Genomic DNA, 19161 nt, shown 5'->3' with positions numbered 1-19161 from the left:
AGTGAATCTGGTTTCCCCACTAACTTTGCTAGTCAGGTTGCAAAAGGCGATCACATGACCCTGGAAAATGTGTTTGTGTATGTGTGTGTGTGTTGTAGGGCAAGGGGAGAAGAGAAAAGGTCAGGTCTCCTTCAGAGCCATAAGTGGAGCAGCTGAAGGTGTGATTCGGCATCCATGCTTCAAGACAAAATTTCATTTATTTGTAATTAGAAATAAATATTTCACAATTTATAATTACATATTGTTTTTGTGATTAATCACTATGCTTTAATAATGTTCAATTTGTAACAATGAAAATACATCCTGCATGTCATCTATTTACATTATGATTCATAACAGTAGCAAAATTACAGTTATGAAATAGCAACGAAAATAATTTTATGGTTGGGGGTCACCACAACATGAGAAACTGTATTAAAGGGTCACGGCATTAGGAAGGTTGAGAACCACTGATCTATAAGCTGTTGGATGAGATCATCCAACATCAAGGGTCCAGATACCATCCATATACTGATGAGACTCAACTATACATCTCCACCCTGGCTGAACAAAGTGATGTATCAAAATGCTTTTTCAATGTCTGGAGGTTGTGGGAGCATGGATAAAAAGGAATAGTTACAACTTGAACTCTGGTAAAACTGAATTAAGAACTTAACACCTTTAGCTCTGAACAGGGTAGTATCCCTTAACAGAGCTAGTCCTCCTATGTTCTTGGAGGTCATCTTACTCTCTTTCAAGAAATAGTAACAGCTATGGCTAAGAGAACTGTTGCACAGATGTATCTTTGTGCCAATTGCTCCTCTTAAATTAGGAGGCCCTATTTACTATCACTCATATCTTGATTGATTGTTTCCATCTGGACTACTGCAATATATGGTATTGCCTTTAAAGACCATTCCAAAGCGGCACCTGGTTCAGAATTCCGAATTATAGGTGTGAGTCAGTTTACCCAAATATCACCTCTCTTCTGTGAGCTGCACTGGCTCTTAGTGGACTTCCAGGTACAATTCAAGGTGCTGGTTAACATCTTATTATATATCTCTCTTTTCACAGCAAATTGCCATTGTATTTGCAAGACCAGTCTCCAATGTCTTCCCTTCATCCAGCAAACTCTATCTAGCAATGTGGCCATAATCTAGTCCCATCTATTAAACCATGTCATTTAATGGGAGTGTACTTTTTCTGTCATAGTACCTGGCTTAGGGAACAGCATATCCTACAAAATTTGGATGGCCCTGACCTTGATGCCCTTTTGTGCAGTGTTTAAAGAGCCAAATTTTTCCTTGAGCACTGAACTTATCTCAGTGTGATTATTACTTTTTTTAAGGGACTGGGTGGAAAGTAGAATGTATTTTCTTTTAATATTAATCACCTAGAGTTGCATTTTGATTGGGAGGCCATATAAATCATATAATTAATAAATATAAAGAGGTAAGGCACTATGCCCTCTCTAAATTTTTCACTGTTCAGATGAAAAAATAATAATTCTTTAGAAGACCAGAAGTCCTCCTGACTAAAAACTGGATCCATAGTAGGTAGTATCTCTAAAGGGTGACTTCAGCATAAATACAGGTCCTGCTGTGCTGAAGAGGGAACTGATTTTACAGAATTAGTGATTAGAAGTGGAGAGGGAAGCTGAATGGGCACAGTCAAAATAACAGAAGTACAGTTGTACAATTTTGGCTAAATATGGGAACACTGTGGTGTTATCAGATACAGTTGCTAGGAATTTTAGGGTTTATCAATCTAGTTCTAATGTCTCTCTGACACAAAAAGCAGACCTTTGCTCCTACAGGATTCCCTGCCTTTATTTTAATGCTGTATTATTTTATTTATATATCATATTTAGAGACCATCTATCTGAAATATAAATAAATCAGATCAGCGTCTGGAGATTTGTCTCTCGAGATGTCCAAAAATCTCTTGTAACAGTTTTCTTAGTTGATTGGATTCCTTACCTGAGAAGAGTCAGTATGGGTACATACATTTATCCCAGATCTTTTATAATGAAGACCAACTGGAAAAAAATTTGTTTACTTCCTCTGTAATCTCTGCATCATGCTTGAATATTTCTTACACTTTGGGATATCCAACAATCCAACCTGGCCAGATTTTTGCTCCATTAATTAGCGATTCTAATTATTTACCAGGTCCTTAAAAGAAACCATGTCCTATACTTATCATGAAATAACTAGCAGAAAAGGATAGGATTTGAAGAAACTAACAAGTGTGTCAACTTTTCAGCAGGTATTTAAAAAGAAACTAGTAAAATAAAGCTAATGAAAAGAATTTCATCCCTCTTAGCTAACTGTGAGATGATGAAAAAAAATCAACCATGCAAAAGGATACAATTTTATAATAACAAAGGCTATGTTTTTATAATAATTGATGTTCAGGCCACAAGTCCAAATTCCTAAATATTTCAGACGGTCCTGGAGGAACTAGACGGGAGAATAATTTCATTTAATCTAAATCTATGATTTAATTCCATCATCTGATACAAAATGTTTGAGGAAACAAAAGGTAATTGGAAATAACCAAAGTACTATTACATTTAGCATAAATGCAAATAGGAAACAGCATCCAACAGTCAAGTATGCGTATGAAAGGGGAAACTTCTAAATTAGGGGAACATTGAAAAGAGACATTGAAAGGAAGAGCCAAGAAGATTATATCTTTTCATAATGTTTGGATGTTCTTCAAAAGCACAATGGCTTATATTTTAATTGGAAAGTAACTCACAATGTCAGAAAAGGTCAATTAAGTACAGAAAGAAGCCAGCAATGCTCTCTAGCACTACCATACCCAGACTGTGGCAAAACTTCCTTCAAAAAATAAAAATCTTGAAGGAGAATGCAAAGGCACAAACTTTGCCTTAAGAGATGTCAAATTTTAACAAGCAATGCAGAAGGAAAAGGAACATCATCATGATCTTTTGAGGAAAGCAAAGGAAAAAATAACAGGAGGCAGTAAGAATGTATTTAAAAAAATAATTGGAACAAAAATCTGGCCAGGTTGGGTTGTTGGATATCCCAAAGTGTAAGAAATATTCAAGCATGATGCAGAGATTACAGAGGAAGTAAACAAATTTTTTTCCAGTTGGTCTTCATTATAAAAGATCTGGGATAAATGTATGTACCCATACTGACTCTTCTCAGGTAAGGAATCCAATCAACTAAGAAAACTGTTACAAGATGTTTTTGGACATCTCGAGAGACAAATCTCCAGACGCTGATCTGATTTATTTATATTTCAGATAGATGGTCTTTAAATATGATATATAAATAAAATAATACAGCATTAAAATAAAGGCAGGGAATCCTGTAGAAGCAAAGGTCTGCTTTTTGTGTCAGAGAGACATTAGAACTAGATTGATAAACCCTAGACGCTGATCTAATTTATTTATATTTCAGATTTCTTAACTGCCCATCTCCCTCAGAGAGGGGCTCTGGGCAGTATTTACCAGAGTTATTAGAACTAAATTGTGAACCCCAAAGATACTAAATGCAACACCAACTTTTACAAAGGATTTGGGGAGATTCATGAAGTTATATGTCAGTCATCAATATCTGCTCTAAATAAGTTGTTAGAAATAGTAATTTAAAAAAACTAATATTAAAACACACCATAGAAATCAGCACAGATTCTGGAAGGGTAAATACTGTCCCACAAATCTTCTACAGATTTTTGAGAGTATCAACATGGATCAAGAAGAGCCTGTTGATACTGCATACTTGAACTTTTAAAGAGTTTTTGACAAAGTTCTTTTTTCTCTACCTTTGAATAAATGGTGACCATGTAATAAGATCTTTCCTAATACCAATTCCTAAATAGTTAAAAAGACAGAAAGCACAAGAATAAGAATGGGCAATTTTATCAATGAAAGGAAGAAAAAAGTTCCCTTAAAGAACCAAGTCATAGCAGTGTTTTTAAGCTTTTGATAAATGACTCAGGGGTAAAGCAGACAGTTGGTCTTTATGGATTATACTAAAAGGGGCGTTGGTCTTACCTGAACGCCTTTTCTCAGTACGGAGATGGATAATCCACGGATGGGTTTTCTCTGTCTGCCTGCTCTTGAGACCAAGTAGCCAAAGCTTGACACGCCCCCACTTCCTGTGGAGTCCATTCTTAACGACGGCGAATTGGCTGATGATTGACGAGGTATTGGCTCTCAGCTCCCTACTAGCGGCCTGCTGGCCTTGGGGTGGGTGTGGATTATCCATCTCCGTACTGAGAAAAGGCGTTCAGGTAAGACCAACGCCCCTTCTCCAGTACAGGAGATGGATAATCCACGGATGGGACGTACCAAAGCCTCACTGTCCCAAGGGGTGGGAAACAGATAAGGCCGGTAGATTGATCTCTGAGACAACTTGCTGGAGGACCCTCCTACCAAAGGAGGCGTCCGCCGATGCAAAGCGGTCTATCTTGTAGTGTTGTATAAACGGGGAAGGCGAGGACCATGTCGCGGCCCTGCAAACTTCCTCGATTGACGCCTGGGTAGCCCATGCCGCCGAAGTTGCAGCGCTTCGGGTGGAATGGGCCGTGAGATGACTTGGGGGCGGCAGGGATGATACATTGTAAGCTTCTGCGATACCACTTCGTATCCATCTTCCAATGGTGCCCGCGGAAACTTTCTGCCCCAAGGTGCCCGCTTGGAAGGACACAAATAGGGCCTCCGATTTGCGGAAAGGGTCTGTACGCTTTATATAACGCCGCAAGGCTCTGCGGACGTCCAATGTATGCCACTGCCGCTCCCGGTCATGTGCTGGATTTGGACAGAAGTTTGGGAGAATTACTTCCTGTGTCCTGTGAAAGAGTGAATTCATCTTCGGTATGAAGGCAGGATCTAACCTAAGGACCACCCTGTCCTTGTGGAAAATGCATAGGTCGTTTCTGACTGACAGTGCGGCCAGTTCCGAAATTCGTCTGGCCGATGTGATGGCAATCAGGAACGCCACCTTTAGCAACAGGTGTCGCAAGGAAACGGTCGCCAATGGTTCAAATGGTGACCGAATGAGTGCGTGAAGGACTCGCGGTAGTTTCCAGGACGGGTACCTGTGAATTACTGGAGGTCTGGTGTTATAGGCGCCCTTGATAAAGGCGCGGATCCTGGGGTGGTGAGCTAAGGGAACCGAATCCGTGCAGGTGAGGAGGGTGGACAAGGCCGCCACTTGCCTGCGGATGGTCGCGGGGGCGAGGCCTCTGTCTAGTCCCTCCAAGAGGTAATCTACTATCTGAGGGATGTAGAGTTTGTGTAAGTCAAACTGCCGTTCCCTGCACCAAAGGCAAAAATTTTTCCAAGTGGAGTCATAAATGCGGTTTGTTGCCGGACGGCGTGAAGCTTGAATTATGGTAATGGCCCCGGGAGAGAATAGTTCCTGTGCCATTATCTGGCGCTCAAGTGCCAGGCGGTCAGTTGTAACCATTGGGGTTCCGGGTGACTGATGGTTCCCTGGTGTAGGGACACTTGATGAGGGGGAATGTTCCATGGGGGCGACTGAGACAGGTTCATCAGGTCGGCGAACCACGGTCTCTGTGGCCAATATGGTGCTACTAGGATCACTTCTGCCCGCTCCTGAATCAGCTTGCGGATGACCGCCGGTATGAGTGGTAGTGGGGGAAAGGCATAAAGCAGACCCTGAGGCCACTGAGTTCTCAGAGCGTCCGTCCCCTCTGCTCGCGGGTTGAAGTAACGAGAGTAAAATCTGGGGAGCTGGGCATTGTCTGATGATGTGAACAGATCGAGGATCGGGTACCCGAACTTGCGGGAGATGTCTAGGAACAAGTTCGGGTGTAGCCCCCACTCCGAAGGGTCCACTGTGGTGCGGCTTAGGAAGTCCGCTTGCTGGTTGTTGACCCCCGATATGTGTTCCGCTTTTAGTGACTTCAGATTGGGCTCTACCCAGCTGAATAGGAGTCGTGACTCTGTCATCAGGGTTTTTGATCTGGTCCCCCCCTGCCGATTGATGTGCGCCTTGGCTGCTACGTTGTCTGTTAGGACTAGAACGTGGTGGCCTCTGATTCTGTCTTTGAATTGTTGCAAGGCTAGGTGGATAGCCCTGAGTTCTAGCCAGTTGATGTTGTTTCTCAGATCCGTGGCGGACCAACGTCCCTGTACAAACTGGGAGTCCAGATGGGCTCCCCAACCATACAGACTGGCGTCTGTAGTGATGGTAACTCTGACTGGTTCCTTGAAGGGTGACCCCTTGGTCACGGCCCGAGAGCACCACCAGCGTAGCGCCCTGCGGATTTGTGCCGTGACCCTGACTAGGTGGTTGGATGCGCTGGTGTTCTGCCGTTGGTACGGGAGCAGAAACCACTGTAGTTCCCGTAGGTGGAGCCTGGCCCAGGGTACAATGGCTATGGCCGATACCATCTTGCCCAATAATTGGGAAAGTGTTAGTATCGGAACTGAACGTTGCCTGTGAACCCAGCGAGCCAGTTCCCTGATGCCGGCCACCCGGTCTTGGGAGAGATAGACCATACAGTTGGTTGTGTCTATCATGGCCCCCAGATGCAGCAGCCTGGACGAGGGAACTGTCTGGCTCTTCTGAAAGTTTACTGAGAATCCGTGTAATTGGAGGACGTGAATGACGGTCCTTACGTCCGCCTGAGCTGTCTGTAGGGATGTTGCTTGGATTAGTATGTCGTCTAGGTAACATTGGACGCGTATTGGGATTTTTTTCAGTTTGGCGGCTACCACTTCTAGTATCTTGGTAAATACCCTGGGTGCCGAAGATAGACCGAAGGGGAGAGCTGATGAGTCGGTCTGGGGGTGTGACCAGAAACTCCAGGGACAGCCCGGACTGGATGGTTTGTAGTACCCAGTTGTCCGTGGAGGTCTGCTCCCACTGGTGGAAGAAGTGAGCTAGTCTTCCTCCAATGGGTAGGTCTATGTAGGAGTCATTTTGTCTTCTGGTACGGACGACCCGTTCCACGAAAGGGTCGTCTCGACTGGTTTTGTTGTCTGGGCTGGAACCCCGGTCTGTCGTAGGGGCGGCCGTACGGTTTGTTCTGCTTGGGAGTGAATGGCTTGGGTGCCTGACTGATAGGCGTGGTTGTCAGTTGGCGAAAGGACTGCCTACGAAAGTAAGGTGTGGTACGTTTGTCTGACCTTTTGTTCAAGTGTGCCATGACCTTCCGCTTGTCTTTGTTCTCTACAAGATAGGGGTCCAAGGCCTCCCCAAACAGACCGTTGCTTGAGTAAGGGGCGGTCGCTAGCCGCCACTTAGCCTTGGTGTCAGCTTGCCAGTGTTTTAGCCATAGCATTCTCCTGGCAATTATGTTGGATGCTATGGATCTGGATGAAAAAATGGCCGATTGGAGTGTTGCGTCTGCAGCGTATTCCGTGGCTGCTACCATCTTAGCCAGGTCCTGGTGTGTTCGTATGTCCTCCATAGGAACTATGGTTTGTAGTTGTTGCAACCAGATGAGGGTGGCCCGGACAAAAAAGGAGGCCGAGGTGGCTGCTTTGATGGCCCATGCCGCTGTCTGGTGGGTTTTGCGAAAGGCTTGTTCCCACTTTTTGTCATCTGCCTTAAGGGCCTCCACTAGGTCCCCAGCCATGGCTGTCTGGGAGACCAAGGGGGTCCAGGCTTCATCTACTTTAGGTATTTCTAAGGCCTCATTGAGGTCTGTGGCAGTGCTGTATAATTTTTTGTCCGTACCACTCACTGATGGGAAGGAAGCGGGAGAGTCCCATGGCTTCTTGATCCCTTTCAGGAAAATGGCGGGGCAAGGTATATGGTGTTGCGTTGTCACCTTTTCTACGAATACGGGTCTGGATGTGGTGGCCGTTGTCGCTTGCGGCTGAGAAAACTGATCCGTCCCCATGTCCGCAATGGCTGTGGCCTTGTGTAGTAACGTGAGGAAGCGGTTGTGATTAAATAATCCCCCTGAGGGGGGCTCAGGGGAAAGTTCCTCATCCTCTGACATAGAGATCCCAGGTTGATACTCCTCTTGTGGTGAAGAATAACCACTCATGGAGGACTGGGCCGGGGAGACGGGTTCCTGAATGCCTGAGGACTCTGAGGGGAGTTCCGAGTGTGGCATGGCTGAGGTGGAGGGCCCCTGGTCGTGGTGGGCGGAGCGCTGTGCTAGGGCTCGGTCCACCACTTTGGTTAATAGGGCCTCTAGCCGTCCATCTGCCCAGATGTCCCCTATGTCATTACCTTTGGGTGTGGTGACCGCAGGTGGAGAGTTGGACTCAGTGGTTGTGCCTGCCGCCGTGGTTGTTTGTTGGGCTGATGTAGATGGCGGATCCAGTGGTTGTGGTGTTCCTGGAATGGACCATGCGCTCTGGGTTGATGTGGATGGACCCAATGGTAATTCCATCTCGGTGGCCGCTATTTGAACCAATTCCAATTGGGCCTGCCCCTGCGTTCTGGAGAACTCCTTCTCCAGGGCCTGGTGCCTACGGCTGGCTTGCTTTTCCGCCAACTTGGAGGGCGTCTTGAGCGAGTGTTTTGTCTTCGCTTTGCACTTGCCTGCCGCCTTCTGGTCAGAAGGTGTGTTGCAGCCATAATTGGGAGATGGAGGGGTCGTGCTCATGGATTGAGGCAATGAGGGTCCCTCCATTCCGCTTGAGCAGTCCCAGAAAAACTGAGAAGACGCTCAGGCAGGCAAGTATTGGCAGGAGCGAAATTGGAACAAGTACCAGGACTGTTCCCGTGATCACCCGACCCAACAAAAATATTCTCTCTGGGCTAAGGTCACGGTAGCTGAGGGAGGTACCGAAGGCACGTTTGGAACCACTCTTTGGGTTCCGCCCGGAGGCCTTAGGTGACCAGGCAACGTGCACCAATAGAAAAATGAAAAGGGAGGCAAAAAATATCAGTGGCGACCTCAAAAGGGTCTGTAGGCCTGACTTAATACACAACAAGGTATCAAATGGTGGTCACCTAGAGCGGAATTTATTCTTATTAATATTATTACTATTATACTAATAATAGGAACAACAATAATAATAAAATAATAATAACAACAACAACAACAATAATGGTGATGATGATAATATTGTGTGTTCTGCCTTTAGGCCTGTTGGCCCTGCAGTTGCTTAATTTTTAGCTTTAAAAAAAATTTTTTTTTATTATTATTATTTTTAAAATTTATTTATTTATTTTTATTATTATTATATTTTGTCCTATTATTATATGTGTGTATCGGGGGTGGAGCGCTGGCTGTGCGCTCCTATTCCGCCTCTATCAGTGCTTCCAGATATGATGTAGAGCTTCCTTAAGCTCGGTTTGCCTTCCTCTGGCAAGAGATGGCAGCCGCAGCTCGTTTCTCCCTGAAAATGGGCTTTGCGGATCCCAGGAGGTTTCTCTAGCCTCCGTTTCTTGGTTGGGGCTTACTCCCTTCCTGTGCTTCGGCTTTTTAAAAAGGAGGGTGGCCACGGCTCGTTTCCCTCTGAATATAAGCTCTGCAGCCTCCCAGAAGCTGCTTGTGCCCGGGGATTTAAATTTGGCGCGCTGGTGACGTTTTAAGGGAATCCCAGTCAGGGATTGCCTTTGTTGCCTGAAAACGGCAACTAAAATGGCGCCCGCGGTTGCCCTGGGCTGCTAGGGAATCTCCGATGATCCAAATTCAAGTTTGAATCCGGACCTGGAGATTGTTATTTTTTCCCCCAATTTGAGGAAAAAATCCCTTGGAAGGTTGGGGAGAAAAGCTCAGCAAGTGGTCTCTGCTGATGCCTTTTTCCCCCCCTTTTCCACCTCCAGAGCCCTGGGGCTGGCTGGGATCCGTGGGGAGTTTCCCCCCCCCACACCCCCTTTTTCAATTTTAATATAGGATCAGGGATGATCCCAAGGAAAACTTAGTGGTTGGGGAAAAGGTTCAGCAAGTAGTCTCTGCTGATGCCTTCTTCCCCCCCTTTCCACCCCCCAGAGCCCTGGGGCTGGCTGATATCTGTGGGGAAGTTTCCCTCCCCACCAATCCCCTTTTTAATTTTAGGTTTGAGATCAGGACTGATCCCCAGAAAATTTTGTGGTTAAATTCCTATAGGTGGCAATTTTTTTGGAAGGGGAAGCCAATTATCAAGGGATAATCAATCAATGGATTTCTTGTCTAACCTGATAAGCTGAGAGCCACGCCAAAACGAGTCTTCTCGAGCAGAGACCAAGTTAAGAATGGACTCCACAGGAAGTGGGGGCGTGTCAAGCTTTGGCTACTTGGTCTCAAGAGCAGGCAGACAGAGAAAACCCATCCGTGGATTATCCATCTCCTGTACTGGAGAATAGCCAAGATTTTGAAAACTAAGAGTGACTGTTAAATTGCAAATGTGCTTTAAGAAGGTGATTCAATTTAAGCAAATGTAAAGTGATGCATTAAAAATTCTGATGTCAAATTAGCTTCTGAGCTGTCTGGAACTAACTAGGTTCATTCAGATATACCATGCCTACCCCCACCCCTCAAATGTATGTATCATTGCATAAAATAACATGTTAGTACATACCTTGGTTCCTTTCCGCTGCCTTAGGTTTGCTGCTTTCACCACTTTGGCTGGAGTTGAATGTTCTAATAAAAATGGAGAAAAGTCAAACATTAGAACACCAATTTCATTACTGAAATAATATAGATTTCTGTACAGAAAATGCAGTTTCCATTTCTGATTGAATCATGTACCTAATCACATTTCAGAATTGACAGTTATACATGATGCAAGGTTTATATCTCTTCTTTAGTCCACCCCAAAATAAGAAAACTTAATGTCATGCTTCAACTTCTACCAAAGTGAATGTGTACAACTGCATATCCACTGGGATTGGATAAACAGTCCAGGCTATAAATTGCATCTGTTCACTGAAAAAAAAAAAAAGGGGGGGGGGGGCAAGACTGTTTCTGGAGAGTTAGCATGTTTTCTGAGTTTAGGCTCATTAAAGTCTTTCTCCAAAAAGTGTGTCTTCTGGTAGATTGTGGGGGGAGATACTTTAATGCAGGGGTCTTGCCCCTTTTATGACTCATTGACTTCAACTCCCAGAATTCCTCAGCCAGGCACGCTTATATACCATCTTTTCTTGGCAGAAACTACCAGTGAAGCTGATAATTTGAGCCTCTACAGATACTAAATACAGAAACAATTTTAGAATTTAATATATATCTAGATCTAATGCAGTCCCCATCAACCTAAGGCAAAATCCAAAATCAAATCATGCTGCAAACTTCAGAATATTTTCTTAAGTTTTCTTCTCCGTTTCAAAAGCATTCTGTTACAGTATACCTGACTATGCAAGGAAAAGTTGAACAATATACTTTGTTCACCAACAGAAAAGAATAGAAGGTCCAGAACAGGGTTCACAACTGTTAATAAAATTGTAAAACAGCTATCACATGGTTTCAGGCATGATAACACACAACCAGTTGAATGTGCTATCATTTTCATATTTGACTATCAGTTTAGAATAATAATTGTTCTAACAATCTTGCTAGATAAGATATGATCATTATGAAATAGCTTATAAATTACAATGCTACAGCTATTTATAATGTCACAAATAGTAGGGTTTTAAAAAAAGAGAACACCCATATTTTTCATAGATTTCTTGATGTAGAATGTCATCTACAAGATATGATTTTCTTCCTAACTTCTCTGTACTGATCATAAGAATCTCAAATACACTGTACTTGAACTAATGTGCAGTTGTCATAGAAAAAGCTGAGACTATTCAACTTTAACTGCATTTCAGTATGTTTGCATCGCCTATAGTAATATATTTGAAACATATCTATTTTTCTATCAATTCCAGCCAGATAGCTAAAGTAACACATTCAAATTAGTACTACTTACAGATCTAGAACAGTTATATTCAAAGCCATAACTAAGAGAATTTTACTCATTTCTAGAGAGAGCTTGTTTTTAACTGCAAAACATGTCAGTTTAAGCCTATGTAATTAAGGCATTTATACTGTAACGATATTCTCAACAGATCATATATAAGTTTAGCAATAATTTTTCTTGTACTGCTTATTTATATGGACTTTAGATAAAAACTCAAATGCCACTTAGCACATGCACATACAGTATCTCAAAACTCACTAACATGTTCATTGCTAATATTATCTCGCCTCTCCCTGTCAGTTGCTCATGTTCCAAAGGTTAGACTTAAGCCTCACAATGTTCAAAACCCAAAGCAAGTACTCTGTATTCACCAGAATTCTGAAGAAAAACTCCTGATGGAATCAAATAGTAAATGCTCTGTCAAAATAACAGAACTTCAAGTGCTGCTAAAGGAGTACTTGAATTCATTTTATTCAATAGTTCATGGACTTCCTCTGTCTTCTTTTAATGAAACAGTGTGCCAAAAAGGAATATGCCCAACACACAATCTATTTTGGAAAAGCGCATTATAGAAGTGCCATGCAGTTTTGAAGGGATATTTAAAAGTGGAATAATGACATATGGGGGATTTATTTGCTTCAAGTTTGGGAAGAAGTTATTTCCAATGAGCAGAGAAATATTTAAATAATATCATGGATGACACTATGAGATGAGGTTAATAAAAAGCTGAATCTGAAAACAGAAAGTGCATGTAGGTATGTAGGTATGTATACACACACACACACACACACACACACACACACCATTTCCAAAATTGTCTACTTTTCTCACATGTAAATTACGTCAATCTCTCTTCCCCCAACCTTTTCACTCACAACTTCATTACTTTATATGCATCCCTTTAAGTTTTGCACCACATGGAACCATATTACAAAAGATATCCTCTCAGAAGAGATGTAGGAAACTTTACTGTATCCAAATGGCAGAAGCTAAGGACAGCTCCTTGATATGAAGCATGTCTAAAATCTGCTTTGCAGCAGGCAACTGTGCATCTTAAAATATAACCCAATCCAATTCTGGGTCACAAGACTGCCCATTGCACTTCAGCAATTCTGGACAGAGTGTTAAGCTGTTCCACACTATAGATACTACATGCTGTCTTACTTCTGTTTAGGACGATCATATAATGAATATTAATAAATCTAATCAGGATTTTTCTGCAGTCCTAACAATCTGTGATATAATTTTTTGTCGCCATGTATTCCATAAACATATACTCAGTATGTGTCAGAATCTTCTGCTAAATGCTTACAATTATTTATTTTTTTTAAAAAAGGTTAGTAAGATAACATCAACACCCAAAAGAGATCAAACTGCAGAAAACAACAAACTAATATGATAAATCTAGAACTACAGTAACAATAGCAAAGAATGTGCAACTGAAAAACAGAATTGCCATAGAATGTCTACATTATAGGAGTACTTTTTGCTGATACGGACAATACATAAATTATTTATCTAGCAACACAGGACAACAACCCAAGTTTGTTATAAGCATGCAACTCTCTCAAGGATTCCAGAAAAGCAAAAACCTTTTATTTATGTCTTGAAACAACAGGCAGTGGTTGTTGCTATCTTCCCGGTGGTTCCTCTGAATGTTTATTTGCTAAGTTTTGTTGATGACTGTCTAATTTGGGGCCAATCAATAAAACATTTCTCACTAAAAATTAGTATAAAGGCATTTATAAGTAGAAGACTAAATACCATTAGTGCCGTCCCAATTTTGGATTAATACCATAAAAGAAGGAAACTCTACATAAGACAATAAAAAATAATAGCTGGTCTAATATTAATAACAGATCTGCTTCCCCTCCCCCAGTTCTGCTTGCTACCTCATCATGGTGTGAGGGGGGAGACAAAGAACACTGACAGTGTATGCCAAGAATATTTAATCACAGCAGGGTCACCCAAGGCAAGAAGGTCATCTCAGATGACATCAGCTAAAACAACCAGGTATTTATCAGTGATACAGGAAGATGCTTGAGGTCGACAGTCACTTTAGCAACAATGACAAAGCCATAATTTCATTTTACATGGGAGAAGGTAACAGTAAACCTTACTCCTGTATTTTACCAAGAAAGCTGCTGGATAGAAAGCATAATATGACTGACGATACATTGCAGATGAAGGGTCGCCCAGGTTAGAAGTCATTCAACATGCTACTGAGGAAGATCTTAGTGTTTATTACAAAAGTAGATAAAGCCTTTGAACATCTAATTTGCTGCTGTTATTATGCAGGAAAATAAAATTTGAAGCTGCAAAGACAATTATAATGAGAAAGTGGAACCTATGAAATATGAATGTGGGAAAGTTCAACATATTGGAATAAGAACTGAACCAACCAGACACTGGCGTAATAGGCATTAGCAAATTCAGCAGACTGAAATTCGTCACTTTCAGTTAAAGATCATGTTGTCTATTGCTTAAAATAGGGGGGGGGAGGAACAACACTGCTTTCTTTAGTTAGGAAGGATAATAAAAAAAATACTTTATGCATTTAATGACCAAATGATATGAATTAGATTTTGTGGACAACCTTTTAATAATAAAACTATCCAAGTTTACGTTCCAAGTATTGATGTAGAAGAGGAAGAGGTGGTTGCATTTTATAATTTATTTATTCATATATCACATTTAGAAATGATCAAATGCAATTTGAAATCAACAGAACTGCAATCAAGATGTTGGAGATTGAAATGCAAAAATTGGAAATATTAAGGAGAAAAATGTAGTTAAATTGTACCAAGTGAAACCAAGTGAAGCAGGATAATGACTTATTAATTTCTGCCAATTAAATGATTTCTCCACTTTAACAACCTTCAAAAACTAATATGATGGCCATATAAGATCACCATATGGAGTACACAAAAGTCAAACTAACTATATTATGTACAAGGGGGGGAAAAGCTCAGTTATATTAGCAAAGACCTAACCGGAGGCTGATTGCAGAACAGATCTCAAATTGCTCATGTGCAACTTCCAAGTTCAGCTAAAGAATGTCAACAGCCTTCTGCAATATGATCTTGAACATATACTCATTTTCATGGAGAACCGCAGGAATTGTTTTGAAGTACTAAACTTCATGACAGGGAATTAGAGAAATTGTGGAATGAACTCAAAGAAACTGTTAAGGATAAATGTGAAATGGGACTGCCAAAGAGCACAAAACAGAAAAAAGCAAATTGGGTGTCAGACTAAACTACAGAAATTGCCAAAAAGAGAACAGAAGACAAAGCCAAGAAAGACAAAGATTGCAAGAAGGAACTTAATAAAGAATTTCAGAGTTCACTGTTAGAACACCGAAGATGAAAATAGATATAGAAAAAGAAAAAAGAAAACTCTTTTAAAAGAACTCTGAACTCAGAAGGAGCTTCCAGCCTCAAACTGATATGCTAAAGGACATCAACACTAATACAAAGATTCAAAGAAGATCAAACAAAGATTAAACAGCATAATAACATTCTTTACTATAGAAATGTTAACATTCAAGATACTACTTACAAGAACCTCTAGTACCAGAGGATAGATCAGCACAGCTGTTTGTTTTGCAACCCCCTCCCCTTAAAAGCGGCAAGAAAAATACAGAAAAATCCGACCTGATCTGGAGTCAAGCTGAATGTGTGTCCTCTTGGACTAGACCAGTGGTTCTCAACCTTTTTAATGCCGCGACCCCCCACCGGTCATAAGTTGAGGACTACTCAAGAGAGTCTATTCTATTGGCTTTCAAAAGCCAATAGAATAAAAAGGAGTAGCACAGCTAAGGAAAAGGGGAAAAAAAGGCGGACTGCGTTGTTTGGCGACCCCTGTGAAATGGTTGTTCGACCCCAAATGGGGTCCCGACCCACAGGTTGAGAACCACTGGGCTAGACTAAGTCGAGACTGGGAGGAGGTCCCAAGAAGAGGGGGCATGGCAATTTGGCTGAGTTAGTCTATGGGCAGAAGACAAAGCAAAACCCATTGGTGGATTCTCCACTCGTCATGCTGGAGAACAATACAGTGCCCAGAAGTTGGAAGAGGTCAATCAACATAATAATACAGGTAGTCTTCAACTTACAACCACAATTGAGCCCAAAATTTTTGTTGGCAAGCGAAACTGTTGTTAAGTGAGGTTTGTCTCATGTTACAACTTTTTTTAGCAAAGAGTGACCTGGATAACTTTCCATTATTACAAAAAAAGACTTGTTAAAGCTTTGAGGAATTTGTGAGAAGGTACAAAGATAAAATGAAATGAAATCAAGTTCTAAGGCATCAAGATTGCTTGTTTAGATATAAGATGAGGTATGGGAAGGACAGATTGTTGTGTTTTAAGAGAAGGTGACGTATATTCATTTTTGTTACTTTGCGTTAGTTTTTATCGTTTTAATTGCAATTTATCTTCTAACCCATAGAATACCTTTTTGTGTAAGAGTAAATTTCATTTGCTTTTTCCCATGAAAAGTTATTCATTTTTTTAAAAAAAATCAAGCTTCAAGATATAGTGTATAATACATGTAATTACATAAAAATATAAAAACAAGATGCTTCATAAGATATCAGATGCAACCACAAATGGAAACAAGACATAGGGCTAATTATAATTAAGATTCCTATTTTGTTCCAGTTTCAGAATCCCACTGCTGACCTGCAGCATATGTTGGAAAAACCATCTTGATGGGAGCCCTATAGAATGCTGGAATTGTAATTCTAGTATGTTTGGAGGATCAAAACTTACAGAATTCTAGTACAGAAGAATATACATACAGAGTATTTATAGAGTGCTAAAACTGTAAATAAGAGGGCATTTTATAAAAGAAGTTGAAAGTTCTTTATCCTGCAATATAAGTAACTCTACAATCCGGTTTCTGCAAAATGAGAATTCTTTTTTTTAAAGTATTGCAGTATTACCACCATTCTAAAACTTTAGCACGCAGTGAAAATACGATCTTTCAATTAAGGATTTATCAACTAACAGAAAAATATCTACTATTACCCTTCTTATTCCTGCATAAATCCCATGTTAAACATGTCACATTTATTTTTTTAAAAAAAAATAAGAATAGTCATAATTCTCTCTATAAATTTGGTATTAGTATAAATAGTACAGAATGCATCTAATATTGTATACTACAAATGCTTTTTGTGCTGGATACGGAGAAGAGCAAAGTAATGATTTACATGTTCAAGGTCATTTGTTCAAAAGATTATACTTCTCATTCTAATTCAAAGGGCATCCCAGTTCCCGTTTTAAAGAAACACAAACAGCTAGGTCACTCTGTCTTTCCAACCACTCCAAAGACAAGAGAAGAGAGAGAGAAAAAAAGAAATCTTAACTGTACCTCCTCATTTGTAGTATGTGAAACTGAAAAGGATTCTCGGGAAAATCCAAAAGTTGACTGCCTTTTAAGAAAGCTATATGTAAAATAATCAGTTGGCAGCTCAGATGAACACTTAGCTTTTAAGTGTCCAAGTTTCTAATCCAATCTCAAGCATACAGTCAAAAGTAAAAGAATTATTAACAGAAGAAAGGGGGAGGAGGAAAAGTACACTCAGGAGTGGGCTGGTTTTTGAAAAGAGTTCCCAGCTGAATGCCATATTAATCCTTCCACCTGTGTTTGTCTATCATAACCTTGGATTAGAACTCTTGAGAAAATCTACATATTTTTTTTTCAGCTGTCACAAGGCATTTCCAGGAACATAAAGCAAACCACCTTCTGAAAATTTAACTTTATGGGAGCATCTGCCCAGAACTTTAAGCAAAAATGGAAGTTGAGCTATGCAATTCATTTCAAAGCATGCAGAAATATAAATGTTGTACCTTTTAAAGAAACAACTTTCCTTGGTACCATGCAGAGAAATACAGAGCCCTAATGTTTTGAATCGAGAACACTAATAGTTGTACTACCTTGCCGCCCTGAAAAGTACCTAAAAAAATTGTCAAAAAATGTCTTTATATGTAACTTGAGCAATGTCTCAATTTAGGTATCACATAAAGCCATAAAAACTTAACTTCTATAGAATCAGACTTTTTGTTTCATCTAGTTTAATAGTCTGCAAAATAATTGACAGCATTTCCACAGGTTTAGGCACATTGTGTTTACAATCCCTGTGTTATCTGAAACAATGTGGGACTGAAGCATTCTGCATGCAAACCATGCACGTTAGTATTTTCCCCTCACAGGCTACTGTACTGATAAGAAAAAAAAAAAGAAGTCTCATTAATTGCTATACAGGTACAGTACTTCAAATAATGCTGCAATACAGGAATAACTGAATCAATACTATTTGGTGATAGAATAAAGTCTAAAATATCCAAAAGAAATTACTACTGCCTAAGACAGTGGTTCTCAACCTTTTTAATGCCGCGACCCCCAACCGGTTGTAAGTCGAGGACTATCCAACCAGTCGTAAGTCAAGGACTACCCAACCGGTCGTAAGTTGAGGACTTTCCCTGCCCGGGAGCGCCGCGCATGCATGCTGCCGCCCCCTGCGCCGGCCGAGGCGTAGCTGGCAAATGGCAGAAACAGCGTAGGCAGACCACCGGCTGGGCCACCAGCTGGCACAGCCCAAGGGAGGTAAGGCACCCGCCAGGCCCCACGCATGCCAGCAACCCTCCCGGCGCCTGCCAGCCTCCCACCTCCCACCCCTGGCCCTCTTTTCCTTACAGTTTTAGTAGTTGCTCAGCAGGAAGGGGTGGAAACTTCCAGACAGCTCGCCTTCGCTGCAGACAGCTTGCAGCACCGTTTGCAGAATGGGACTTTTGGCGGGCTCAGCAGGGCAGAGATAGCCTGGACAATTCCTATTGGCTTTTGAAAGCCAATAGAATTAGACTCTATTCAAGAGAGTGTATTCTATTGGCTTTCAAAAGCCAATAGAATAAAAGGGAATAGCACAGCTAAAGAAAAGGGGGGAAAAATGGCAGACTGCGTTGTTTGGCGACCCCTGTGAAATGGATGTTCGACCCCAAATGGGGTCCCGACCCACAGGTTGAGAACCGCTGGCCTAAGAACACTATTTTTTAAGAAAAAAAGTAAACAAAATCTCTTCCTACAATCCTGGCTCTGTTTTCGTGCACATATGCAGCTTGGCCTCTAATGAAAAACTTGTTAACAGTTAATTATTACCTATTCAAATACATGATCTCTGAACAGACTGGCAGTCAAGGAAAGCCAAGAACGATCTTTCTCCATTAAAACAGAGTCAACTATATCAGAATGCTAATAATGCTTCATTTCTGCTCTTTCTTCCATGACAACCACCAATCTCTACCGGAGAAATCTTCTTTTCACTAGACATCTTGCATCTCTACTAAGGTGCAACTGCACAACTGTGCAGAAAATGCAAAGTTT

At 41.3% G+C, this 19161-nt stretch overlaps 1 protein-coding gene across 5 annotated transcripts in view; it reads right to left on the bottom strand.

Moving 5' to 3' along the window:
* The window catches only part of LARP1 (La ribonucleoprotein 1, translational regulator), a 105820-nt gene that overhangs the window by 35743 nt on the left and 50916 nt on the right, over positions 1-19161 (bottom strand). For 4 of the 5 annotated variants that reach the window (XM_039335773.1, XM_039335770.1, XM_039335772.1 and 1 more), the window contains exon 2: positions 10454-10515. In XM_039335773.1, the coding sequence (XP_039191707.1) occupies positions 10454-10515 (62 nt within the window). Of the gene's footprint in view, positions 1-10453; positions 10516-17151; positions 17838-19161 lie in introns of those variants that run through there. The other variant, XM_039335774.1, reaches the window with a different exon arrangement.

Source organism: Crotalus tigris, unplaced genomic scaffold (genome assembly GCF_016545835.1).
Source record: "Crotalus tigris isolate CLP2741 ecotype Arizona unplaced genomic scaffold, ASM1654583v1 scf7180000017658.5313226, whole genome shotgun sequence".
NCBI lineage: Eukaryota > Metazoa > Chordata > Lepidosauria > Squamata > Viperidae > Crotalus > Crotalus tigris.
This window is presented reverse-complemented; position numbering and strand designations above follow the sequence as displayed.